Consider the following 12,446-nt stretch of genomic DNA (forward strand, 5'->3'; position numbering starts at 1 on the left):
TATTTCTAAAGAAAAATTCATCCACTAATATTTTGGGAGTTTTTTTTAAATATGTTTACATTATAATATCTTAGTTTTTCTAAATTCATATACTTTGTAGATTAAAATTTTAAAAAATATTTGCAAAATATTTGAATGTCTAGAAATGTGTTTAAAAATGTGAGACATTTAGCTTTCAACCAAATGATATAAAAATATGGTATTTAACAGAATGATACAGCATTGTTTCAAAGCAACTTTAAGAAATTAAAACATTGGGCCCCTGGTTGGTAGTTGGTTGAGTTCTTGGTTTTGACTCTGATCTTAGGGTCAAGAGATCCAGCCCCATGTTGGGCTCCACACTCAGCACAGAGTTGACTTGGGACTCTATCTCCCTCTTGCTCTGCCCATCCCTCCACCCCCCACTGCATGTGCGCTCACTCTATCTTTAATCAATCAATCTTTAAAAAAAAAAAAGAAAGAAAGAAATGAAAATATTAAAATGTACCTAACTACAAAAAGAAGAAAGAAAGAAAAGGAAAAGAGAAAAGGAAAGGGAAAAAAGAAAAGAAAGAACTTCTCCAGAGAATACAAAACAACTCTATAATACATCAAAGTGAAAACCAGAGCAGCATTGGAAAGATTACAATAAAGAAACCAGCACTGTTACTGTATGCTACAACCCGAAAGTGTGGTGACGATGCAGTCTGTCTGAGAATTCATCACTTCTTTGAGTTCCTAACAGAGGTAAAAAGCAATTAATGGTAATATCAATGGCTACATTATAATTTTATGCTTGAATTTAAGACATTATGGGATGCATATGCTCTCAATGTCTCAGGAAGCTAATTATAGTTTTAGAGATTTAGTTTCAGGCAAAAGCAAAAGTTAAGCTCTGAACGGCAGGTCTAACAAACATGATGAGAACCACACCACCTATAGCCTTAGGGGAAGAGGGAACCACTACCTGCTCTAATTATCTTTAGATCTAAAATAATCCTGGAGGCTGAAAACAGGCAAGAAGCTGTAATACCCTTAGTACCATATTTGTCAACACCATCACTTACTACCAGTTAATCTAGATCAGTAACCCCATCTGGCACTAAATCCCACAAAAGAGCCACACAAAGTCATAAAGAATGAAACCATCTATAGCAGTCATGTTTGAGAAACAGTACAAATAAAACCAAAGAGTCTAGTATCAGAAATGTTAAACAAGTGCCCACGCTCTGATAAGAACATGCTATCCATCCATTCCTTCAGGGCAAGTCTACTGAACATATAATTGGAACTGTTAGTCATTTTTAAGAAGATGCCTTAAGAAATATAAAACTTTTGCAATCTAAAGGGCTTGAAAACCTTTATAAGTACCTACATGTCTCAAACTTCAAACTCCATTAGAATTTCAGCAGCTTTTTCAACGCAACAGGGCATGCAGACAGAATGACTAGAATGGAAATGTGTATAATCTAAATATAGAGAATTGCTCTAAATTGTCTTCACTTTCATTCTTCCAGGACTTAATGATAGTGAGAAAGAAGAAGGTATTCTAAACTAAAGACAAGGAATTATAGGGCTGTGTAATCAGTCCCACTCAGCCTTGAACAAACCCTAAACAAAGCAGATCCTAATTTGTAGAAAACACACTGCTAAAAACAGATCAACACAGTTGTCATTCTGGGTCACAACACCCAGCGGGTGACAAGTAGTATCATCATAATGGTGTGTGGGAAAAAAACACTGCCTGAAAATGGTCTGAGCTGGTTAACAGACCCACAGTTTATAATTTTTGACAGAGGACTCTATTCAGTGTGCCACAATGGTTAGCAAGGCCAGGAAGTACTATCTCTGGGTAAGGTTTCAACAAACTGGCTGGAAAGGATGGAACTCCAAGGTAGTATGCTCTGAGAATGATGCCTTGCCATGAGACGCTTGTTGATCAGTTAAGTGTTTGCAGGTCACAAACTTTCCTGGCTGACAGAGGCCCCATAGACAAACAGTACACCAGCTCCGCTTCTCTGGAAGAAGTATTCCCTGCATCATAAAACTGGCATTGGTGGAATCTGCAACAAGGGGCAGAGAAAAGGACTACATCAATGAGATAAACTCATTTCCTTTCCTTTTTTTTTCTCCCACAGCTTTATTGAGAGATGATTCACAAACCATCCATTTTATTCATTTAAAGCATGCAATTCGATGGTTCTTAGTATATTCATAGAGTGCAACCATCAACAGTCTCAGTTTTAGAACATTCCTATTACCCCCAAAATAAACCTCATATCTATTTCTCCCCAACCCTCCCAGTCCTAGGCAACAACTAACCCATTTTCTGTCTTTATAGATTTGCCTTTTCTGGACATTTCATATAAATGGAACTATATAATATATGGTATTTTATGGCTGGCTTCCTTCATATATTTAATATTTTCAAGGTTCATCCATGTTATTGTATATATCAGTTCTTCATTCCTCTTTAGAATTTATTTTTTTAAGATTTTATTTATTCATCTGACAGACAGAGATTGCAAGTAGGCAGACTGGCAGGCAGAGAGAGAGGAAGGGAAGCAGGCTCCCTGCTGAGCAGAGAGCCTAATTCGGGGCTGGGCTAGATCCCTGGACCCTGAAATCATGACCTGAGCTGAAGGCAGAGGCTTTAACCCACTGAGCCACCCAGGTGCCCTTTCATTCCTTTTTTGCTGAATAATATTCTACTATGTAGATATACCACACAGTTCTTCATGAGCCATAGAATCTCTTCTGCTATATAAACAAAGCTTTAAGCAGTGATTAGGCCCCCACATTAGCCCACAAATGCCTATTTAATCCATATTACAGCTGAAAATAATATCATTAATTGCATAATGCTATAGTTTTCTAGAAGCATTATCAATTATCTCAGTGTTATCTGGACCAATAAAAACTCCAGGATTTGAAAGTCCTTTATAATGAAGTCAACTGATTAAAATTTTTTCCCTGTAAATTGTAGGAGGAAAAGAACTTGTATGCCCTGAGGACTAAACACTTCAGGACATATCTGTTTTTTCACCTTACCCAGTTGAAGACAAACAATAAAATTACAGCTGTATAAAGCTGGTCTCTGCAACTTCCCTCTCTTCTTGCTGGGCCCTTCATCACCCCCCCCCCCCCCACCCCCCACATCTTTGAAATCCAATTCCTCCTACTCTTCACTCCATCCCCTATCCCCCAAACAAAGCAAGATCTTTTACACCTGTTAACTAATGCATCCTCATTCTAAAATAATACATTTACATGAAAATGTTACTTAAACCAGACATTTATTTTCTAAAACATTCTCCCAAAACACAAAATGAGAATTAGTTTCCATAGAAGAACTCTTTCCCCAGCCTGAACAAGCTGGTGAGGGGGTAGTTTTTTGTTTTGTTTTGTTTTGTTTTGTTTTTGCCAAGAGACCCTCTGGAATCACAGGAAGCTCACTCCATAGCAAATTCAATCAGTGTTCTCAAGGTAATGCATACCCAGAAGGAAGGCAGAGAAAAATAAGGAACTGTTATCAAATTTGTTACATATGATAATTGTATTGTATTTATGTCTAAAAATATCCTTAACTGTTAGAAATGCATAATAAGGTATTTGGATGGAATGATGCAATATGTGAGATTTGTTTCAAAATTCTTTAGCTGGTTGGAAGAATATTATTAAAATGTCCATACTACCCAAAGCCATTTACAGACTTAATGCAAACCCTCACAAAATACCAACAACATTTTTCACAGAACTAGAACAAATAATCTTGAAATTTGTATGAAGCCACAAAAACCCTGAATATCCAAAACAGTCTTGAAAAAAAAAAAAAACAAAAACTGGAGGTATCACAATAGCAGATTTCAAGACACACTACAAAGCTGTAGAAATCAAAACAGTATGGTACTGGCACAAAAATAGACACATAAGTCAACGAAACAGAACAGAGAACTCAGAAATAATTGACCATGATTATATGGTCAATTAATCTTCAACAAAGGAGGCAACAGGAAAAAGCCTCTTCAACAAATGGTTCTGGGGAAAATAGACACCAACATGCAAAAGAATGAAACTGGAACACTTTCTTACACTGTACACAAAAATAAATTTAAAATAGATTAAGGACCTAAATGTGAGACCTAAAACCATAAAAATCCCAGAAGAGAGCACAGGCAGTAATTTCTTTGACATCAGCTGTAGCAAACTTTTTCTGGATATGCCTCCTGAGGCAAGGGAAACAGAAGCAAAAATAAATTTTTGGGACAATATCAAAATAACAACTTCTGCACAGAAAAGGAAACAATACACAAAGTTAAAAGGCAACCTACTGAATGTGAAAACGACATATTTGATAAAGGGTTAGTATCCAAAATACATAAAAAACTTATAAAACTCAACACCCAAAAAACAAATAATCCAATTTAAAAATAGGCAAAAGACATGAACATATATTTCTCCAAAGAAGACAAACAGATGACCAACAGACATATTGAAAGATGTTTACCATCACTCATCATCAGGGACATGCAACTCTAAACCACAATGTGATATCACCTCACATCTGCCAGAATGTCTAAAATTGAAAACTCAAGAAACAACAAGTGTTGGTAAGGATGTAGAGAAAAAGGAAACCACTTGCACTGTTGATAGGATGCAAACTGGTGCAGCCACTGCGGAATTCAGTATGGAGGTTCCTCAAAAAATTAAAAATAGCATTTGGTCTTTTAGTGAGGCTGCAGGGGTGGCTGTTGTTCTCTGAGCTTTGCAATGTCACCCAAGGACAAGAAAGATGCCAGAAAGTCAACCAAGAAAGAAAAAGACCCAGTGAACAAAACCTGGGCTAAGACCAAAAAGAAGTGATCCAAAGGCAAAGTTCAGCGCAAGCTCAATAACCTGGTCTTGTTTGACAAAGCAAGATATGACAAACTCTGTAAGGAAGTTCTCAGCTATAAGCTTATAACCTCAGCTGTTGTCTCTGAGAGACTGAAGATCCAAGGTTCCTAGCCAGGGCAGCCCTCCACGAGTTCCTTAGCAAAAAACTTATGAAACTTGTTTCCAAAGCACAGAGCTCAAATAATTTACACAAGAAATACCAAGGGTGGAGATACCCCAGCTGCTGGTGAAGATGCATGAACAGATCCTACCAACTGTACATTTTGAAAAAACTTTATTAAATAAAAAAATTTAAAAAAGAATTACCCTATCATCTATTAATTTCACTCCTGGGTAATTTATCCAAAGAATATGAAAACACAAATTCAAAAAGATTAGCACACCCTTATGTTTACTGCAACATTATCTACAATAGCTAAATTATGGAAGCAGCTCAACTGTCTGTCAATAGATGAGTGGATAAAAAAGTGGGAGATATATGTGTGTGTGTGTGTATAACTCAGCCATGAAAAGGAATGACATCTTGCCATTTGCAACAACATGGATGGAACTAGAGAGTATAATGCTAAGTGAAATAAGTTGGTCAGAGAAAAACAAATTCCATATATGGAATTTAAGAAACAAGTGAACAAAGGAAAAAAAGAGATCATCCAAAACCAGATTCTTAATTATAGAGAACAAACTGATGCTTACCAGAGGGGAGGCATGTGGGGGGATGGATGAAATAGGTGATGAGGATTAAGAGTACTCTTATCTTGATGAATACCAAGTAATGTATAGAATTGTTGTATCACTATACCGTACACCTGAAACTAATATAACACTGCATGTTAACTACACTAGAATTAAAAAATTTTAAAAATAATCCAATAAAAACCCCACTTCAGTTGCAAGGAGGACAGTGAGAGGAGAAATGAAACAAAATACTGATAATTGTTGAGGGCAGGTGATAGGTAGGTAAGAGATTATTATTCTTTTCTGCCTTATGTATGCATAAAAATTTCTATAGTAAAAGGTTTTAAAAGAGCAAGAGACTGTTCTCTTACTCACAGGTAGTCTTTTGCTTCTTCTCTTTTCCTTCATTGCACCAACTGTTGTCATTATACATTTTTGAAATTATTTAACGTTGGCCTCGTGCTCGCTTCGGCAGCACATATATTTAACATTTGCCTCTAACTAGACTTTAAGCTCCATGAGGATCATAAAGATGTTTGCTTAGCTGTAGTCGAATTGCTATGACTTCACAATGTTTCTGGCATGTGACAGGCCTCCAACAAATATTAAATCAATTATTTAGTCAATATGATAAGTCATTGTGAAACTGGGTCAATATCAATAAATGCTCAATAAATACTGGGGCGCCTGGGTGGCTCAGTGGGTTAAAGCCTCTGCTTTGCCCAGGGTCCTGGGATCAAGCCCCACATTGGGCTCTCTGCTCAACAGGGAGCCTGCTTCCTCCTCTCTCTCTCTGCCTACTTGTGATCTCTGTCTGTCAAATAAATAAATAAAATGTTTTAAAAATAAATAAATAAAATGGAGGGGCAAGCCAGAAACCTTTGGATGAAGGAATTCAACATATTTACTTATATGTACTTACCATTTAAATTCACATGCTTTTCTATTTGAAGTTAGTAAAAATGTCACAAAAAAACGATTTAACTTCATCTAGCTTGGCTTCACTACGCTCATGTGATATACTCAGTTAATAACTATAATCTCCATTTTATGATAGGGAAAATATGGAACTAAAAAGTTAGGAAACTTTTTCAAGGTCATGATGAAACAGAAGCACAAATGAACAAAGATCAGCTCTGTTCTTAGGCCTCATGCTGTTTCTAAAAGAACACAATTTTAGTCTCAGGAAAAATAAAACAATAAAAGAGGAAAGGGAGTACTGTATATATTAATTCAATCTTCAGTGGCTAAGAAACTTGAGCAGCTGTATGATAATCTCAGTTGGAAATGTTTTGACTTTGCCCAAAACAATTTCAAGGTTGAAGTGCTTAGTAGTAGAGAAATCGTAAAACCAGAAGATGAGGCATTTAGAAAACAGGACACAGGAAAAGGTGACACTTAAGTAATTTTTTTAAAACTGGTTAAGTCGAAATAGTATAATGAGGGACAACTAACAAGAAATTCATAAAGGGAATAAATACTAATACCAAGACATTAAGACACCAGTTCCCAAGTTTCAAGTTTATTTATCTCAAATATAATACTAAAATTAATATTATTTAATCATTATTTTATATAGAGGTAGCCTACTAAAATATCACTGTGCTCCTAAATCCTTTTGAAATGGTTAAAATCCAAGTTTACCTTAATTTAGTAATAGATAATGATGTGCACATTCAGAAAGGCAGAACTGCCAAAAGTTTGTGATTAATGGAAATATAACTGTTTGTAAAACTAATCTTAATTCAGCCAATCTGAAAGCTCTTGAGTTACGGTGCCAAAACACGTCACAGCCACATTTATGGAGAACATTTAGAGGCAAACTAGTCAAAGTCTAAAATAAAGTCTGCCGCAGAATCAAAAAAAAAAAAAAAAAAACATATACACACACACATACCTAGTTTTAGCAAAAAAAAAAAAAAAATTAAATATCCCAATAAACTTATTTTGGGGAGAGAGTCTGGTAAGACTTTTGTTGTTGTTGTTTGTTCCCATAGAGGGTTACAACGAGGTATCTGGCCTGGGCTAAATTCTACACTGCGTTACTCTACTGTACTCAAGCGTAATTACTACTGTTGGAGCTGCTACAAGCTGCTACTCAGGGCATTCGTTCAGCTTTACTCCTGTAGTCTCTATATCATGGGTTGTCAAATCATGCTTCCAATTTGCAGTACATCATTCACTGAGGGTAACGATTTACATATGCAATTTCCAAACAAGAATGAAAGATTTACTTGCCCCTTGATGGCTTCTCCTCAACTTTTAAAATAATTTATAAAAGCGCCAACTGAGCATGACTTCCCATCCCCAAATCATCTATCAATACCTTAAGCTTTTTAATGTAAGCGGTAAAAGAAGTACTGTCCTCTGAAGGCAGACAACACTGCCGACCCACGCGAGACACTGATTTGTAGTTGTTTTTCCACTGGGGTGATGGATTTGCGCTCAGCTACTCACGGTGCCTACTAGGTCCCCCTGGTGACCAACAGTACGTGAAGGCAGTAGTAGGGTTCGAAGACATAGACTGGCAGCGGCACAGAGCGTGGAACGGGAAATCATGAAAGATTAACACGCGAACAGTACACATGACATGACTGAGAATTACGTTTGCATTTCTGGGGTATTTGAGATCGGCACTGTCCCCTTTCCTTCTGGAAAGCAAACACCCATTCGCCTCTTTCGGGCTTCCGAGTCCTACCTCCTGTTTAAATCACGAGTGTGATGCAAAGATCGAACCGAGAGGCTCAGCACTAGGCACGTCGCTTCTCGGGGATCTGGGGAAACCCTGATGTGACAAATTGCCATAATTTTCTAAAATATGGTGGAATGACACACCACCTCTCCTACCACCGACCGAAGACACAGAGTCGTGAAAAGCCGACCTGCGGGGCCCACGGGGGAGGGGGAAGAGCAGGAGAGCTCCAGACCAGGGAGAAGCAGGCGCACGTCCCGAACCCAAGCTGCCGAGCCTCAACTACTAGGGGCGTAGGGTCGCACCCGGGTCACGTCTCGGGGCTCTCGGGATACTAGGGGCGCCAGCGCGAGCCCGGGCGGGGAGACCCGGGCCCCGGAGCCCGGCGGCCAAAGCGCGAGAGGCGCCGGGGCAGCCATGGGGGGCGCGGGCAGCGCCGCCGTAGGGTCTGCGGCTCCCGGCGGCCGGGGAGGGCGCGCCGCCAGGTACCGGACAGCAGGGGGCAGCGGGTTTCGGGCGGGCGCCGACCTAGGGAGGGAGGAAGAAGGCAGGCGAGTCCCGCACCGCGGGGGAGGGCGCCCAGCGGGCTCGCCGCCGGCCTACCTGGAGGTAATAGGGTTTCCTTAGCCAGGCCCCCGGACAGAGACTCCTCGCCATGGTAATCACACATCGCCCCGCCGCGCCGCAGTCAGAGGCGGACCCGAGCACTGGCGACCCGGCTCCCCGCCTTCCCCCTCCTCCCCGCCCCCAGCCCGCCCGGGCCCGCCCACTCCTCCGCCCCCGCCGCAGCGAGCGCCGCGCTCCCCCCCGGCCCCGCTGCGGTGGCGGCGGCCGGCTGCCCGAGGCTCGGTCTCCCGCTCTGCTCGCCCGGCCGCCGCGGCTATCAGAGCCGCGGCTGCCGACTCCGCCATAAAGGGGAGTCGCGCCTTGCCTCGGCCGACACAAATCCAACTGCGCCTCGCGCTTAAAGGGGAGGCGTGCGGAGGAGGCTGAGGGCGTCGCGGAAGGCCGGGTGTCGCACGCTCCGCGCGGGGAGGGGCGAGTCGCGCTGGCTGTGTGCTGCGCGGGCTGGAGCGCCGACCCTTCGGACCTCGAGGACCCAGCTCTTGGCTCCCGGCTCCCAGCGCTGCATGCGCCGCGCGTCCGGCCAACGCCGCTACCCTTCCAGTTCCGACTGACGTTCCCTTTGGACTGTGCTCCATCAGTCGGGACGTGTCTAGGCGGGCTGCACGGAAATTTAATGGAAGCTTGGGGTTCCTAGCGTGGAGACGGGCTCGTTCTCCCTCGCGCGCGGCGGCGGGTGCGGCCTGGGCGGGGGGCGTCTGCCGCAGCCCGAAAGGCCTTCGCGCGCTGCCCCTGAGGACTAGGACTCAGCGCTTGTGGCGGAGCGAACGCGGACAGGGCTCCTCTCCGCTGAACTGAGAGTGTCCCCCAAAGCCATTTCGCTTCTTAATGGCCTTGAACTTTTTTTATATAATGTACTTTTTTAAAAATTCAGAATTTAAGTTTGTATTGTTTCCAAACATCAGAGTTTTCCTGGCCCCACCCAGAAACCCTGACATTTAAAAAAAAAAAAAAAAAGTACTGAATTAAATGTATTCCTGAAGATAGGAGACCTGGGACGTGGCATAGTTACTCAGGGAAGGCTACATAGCGAAGGGTGTGGTGTCTGTCTTTTGACAGTGAAGTCCAAATAAGGGAAAAAAGAGCCACCCTAGTGGGAGAACAGCTATTGATCCGAGAGACTCGTAGTGAAGGAAGACGCGTTTTTGCTTTTTTTTTTTTTTTTTCCACCCCGCATACCACCTTTCATGTGATGCCAGCACAGTTTTTTAGGTAGCCAGTTAGAACTCTTCCTGGCCTGTTACTCTGAACTGTTTTCTCCAGAAGCAAACCTTTACTCAGTCGCTGTGGTTTTTAACTAAACCTCGCAATGGTGCTTTGCATTTCTTGGGGGGGGGAAAGCAAAAAGAAAAAAATAAACTTCTCACCTGCCCCTCCCCCAACCCACATACAGGCACAGATTTTAAACCGGGCCGTTTGTGATTGCTTGCAGATAAATCCATTTTTCACTGATTTTCAGTTTGAATTAAGAGAACAGTAATTTCTTGAGTTAGCTGAGAATGGCTGCTACCTGTTTCATTCATTCATTCATTAATCCAGTAAATACTAATCGAGCACCGGGACATTGTTCTAATTGATTGGGTTATAAATCTGAACAAAACAGTAATGTCAATCCTTGTGAATATTACATTTTCGGAGTGGGAGCAACAGGCAATAAGTAATGAATACAACAAATGAAATAAAATAGGGTAATAAAGCTGATAAGGGATATAAAAAAAGGAAACAAATCAGTGGAGATGAGGTGAACCACAGGTAGTGTAGGTTTGAAGAGAAAGATCAGAGGTTTAATTTGGACATGTGGCATTTGAGACCTATTAGAAATCCAAGTGAAGGGCACCTGGGTGACTCAGTTGGTTAAAAACTGCCTTTGGCTCAGGTTATGATCCTGAAACCCCAGGATGGAGTCCTGTATTGGGCTTCGCCCTCACTGGGGAGTCTGCTTCTTCCTCTGACCCTCCCCCATCTTCTGCTCTCTCTGTCTCAAATAAATAAATAAAATCTTAAAAATAAATCCAGGTGAAGGTCTTGAGTAGGTAGTTGTATTTTTGAGTCTGGGGTTAAAGACAGTGGCTCAAGCTAGTGATATTTGAGAGATACTAACATTTAGATGATATTTACAGCCATGAGACTGGACAAGATCCCCAAAGGAGTGAATGCAAATAGGAGAGAACCAAGAATGAAGCTAGCAAAGGAGACTGAGAAGGAACAGCCAGTGAAGGAGGAAAACCAAAAGAGAAGTGCCTGGAAGCAGAGTGAAGATAGTGTATCAAGGAGGAGCAAATGCTTATATGTGAGTAAGGACTGAGAACTAACTTTTGGATTTAATACCATGGAGGTCATTGGTGACACTTCAGTGGATCAGTGGGAGAAAATTTGATCCATGTGAGTTTAAGAAAAAATGGGAGGAAGGAATTAGGATGTCTAATATAATTCTTTTGAGAAGTTCTTTACAAAGGGGAACCGAAAAATGAGCAGTAACTTGTGGTAGAAGTGGAGTCAACAGCAGACTGACAAATTGGGAGAAATATTTGCTCTTGATGAGAATGATCTGGAAAAGATCTGGAAGATGAAAAATTAATGCAGGATCAAGAAGAGAGAATTGCTGGGGCAGTGTCTTTGGGAAAGAGTTTGGAATCAAGCACACAGGTGGAAGGATCTTCTGTAGACAGGAGCACAGGCTCTTCTATGGGTACAGGGAAGCAGGTGGATGGGAGGGTGGGAATCTGGAAATTCTCTTCTGATCATTTCAGTTTTCTCAGAGACAGAGGAAGTAAGGTCATCAATAGAAAGGTCCAGAAGAGTAACAGAGCCTTGAAGAAAGAAGAGGTGTGAAGTAGTTAGCTAGGAGAAGATGGGAAGATGGATGGACTAGGGAAAAATCATATGCTTACCAAGTGCCATAAAGGGCCCACTTGAGTTCATGGTCATGAATTAAAGTGAGATAAGTTAGTGCGATTGTGCCTTTTTCCTCCAGTAATAATTGGCTACCAGACACGGGCTCAGAACAGGTTTCGAATTCTTTTAATTCAGGTTTAACCAAGGGAAGAAGAGCAAGGAAGTTGAAAATGTAAGTAAGGGAGGGATTATGATTCTCCATGGAGTTTAGGATGAGGGAAGAATGAATATGAAGAGATTAAGGACAGAGAAGAAGTTGTAGAATCAATGCATTGCAAGTTTTTGAGGGACTGTAGGAGTCAGAGAATAAAAGGGAATGAGCTGAAAAAAATAGATGTATAATAAAGAGTCTGACTCCATTTTTTAAATATTCACTGATAGCTTTCAAGCCCCACCTCTCCTCTTCTCTGCAAGTATCCCACATCCAGGAAAACTGATAAGATGACTCCTTTGGTGCTGGTGGAAAGTATAAACCAAGCAAGACCCAGACTACTTGAGGGAATTTTCACCCTGGTCCTACTCCCATAAAACCCTAAGCAGTCTCCTTTCCTTATTCCTTTATACCATATTTGTACCAGTTTAGGAGCCTACCCTGTTCTCCACAGAAACCTTTTTATAAGTAATAAAAATTTTTTTAAGATTTAATTTTAAGTAATCTCTATACCCAACATAGGGCCCAAGCTCA

The 12,446-nt window shown here is 41.3% G+C and overlaps 1 protein-coding gene and 1 pseudogene across 2 annotated transcripts in view; one reads left to right on the forward strand and one right to left on the reverse strand.

Moving 5' to 3' along the window:
* DIPK1A (divergent protein kinase domain 1A) overlaps positions 1-8,989 on the reverse strand; it is a 122,349-nt gene extending 113,360 nt beyond the window's left edge. The window contains exon 1 of one of the 2 annotated variants that reach the window (XM_059375403.1): positions 8,846-8,989. In XM_059375403.1, coding sequence (XP_059231386.1) covers positions 8,846-8,899 — 54 coding nt within the window. In that variant the 5' untranslated portion in view covers positions 8,900-8,989. The remainder of the gene's footprint in view (positions 1-8,845) is intronic. The other variant, XM_059375402.1, reaches the window with a different exon arrangement.
* On the forward strand, positions 4,750-5,115 carry LOC132000744 (small ribosomal subunit protein eS25-like; annotated as a pseudogene).
* Positions 8,990-12,446: the final 3,457 nt, after the last annotated feature.

This window comes from Mustela nigripes, chromosome 14 (assembly GCF_022355385.1).
Source record: "Mustela nigripes isolate SB6536 chromosome 14, MUSNIG.SB6536, whole genome shotgun sequence".
Lineage (NCBI taxonomy): Eukaryota > Metazoa > Chordata > Mammalia > Carnivora > Mustelidae > Mustela > Mustela nigripes.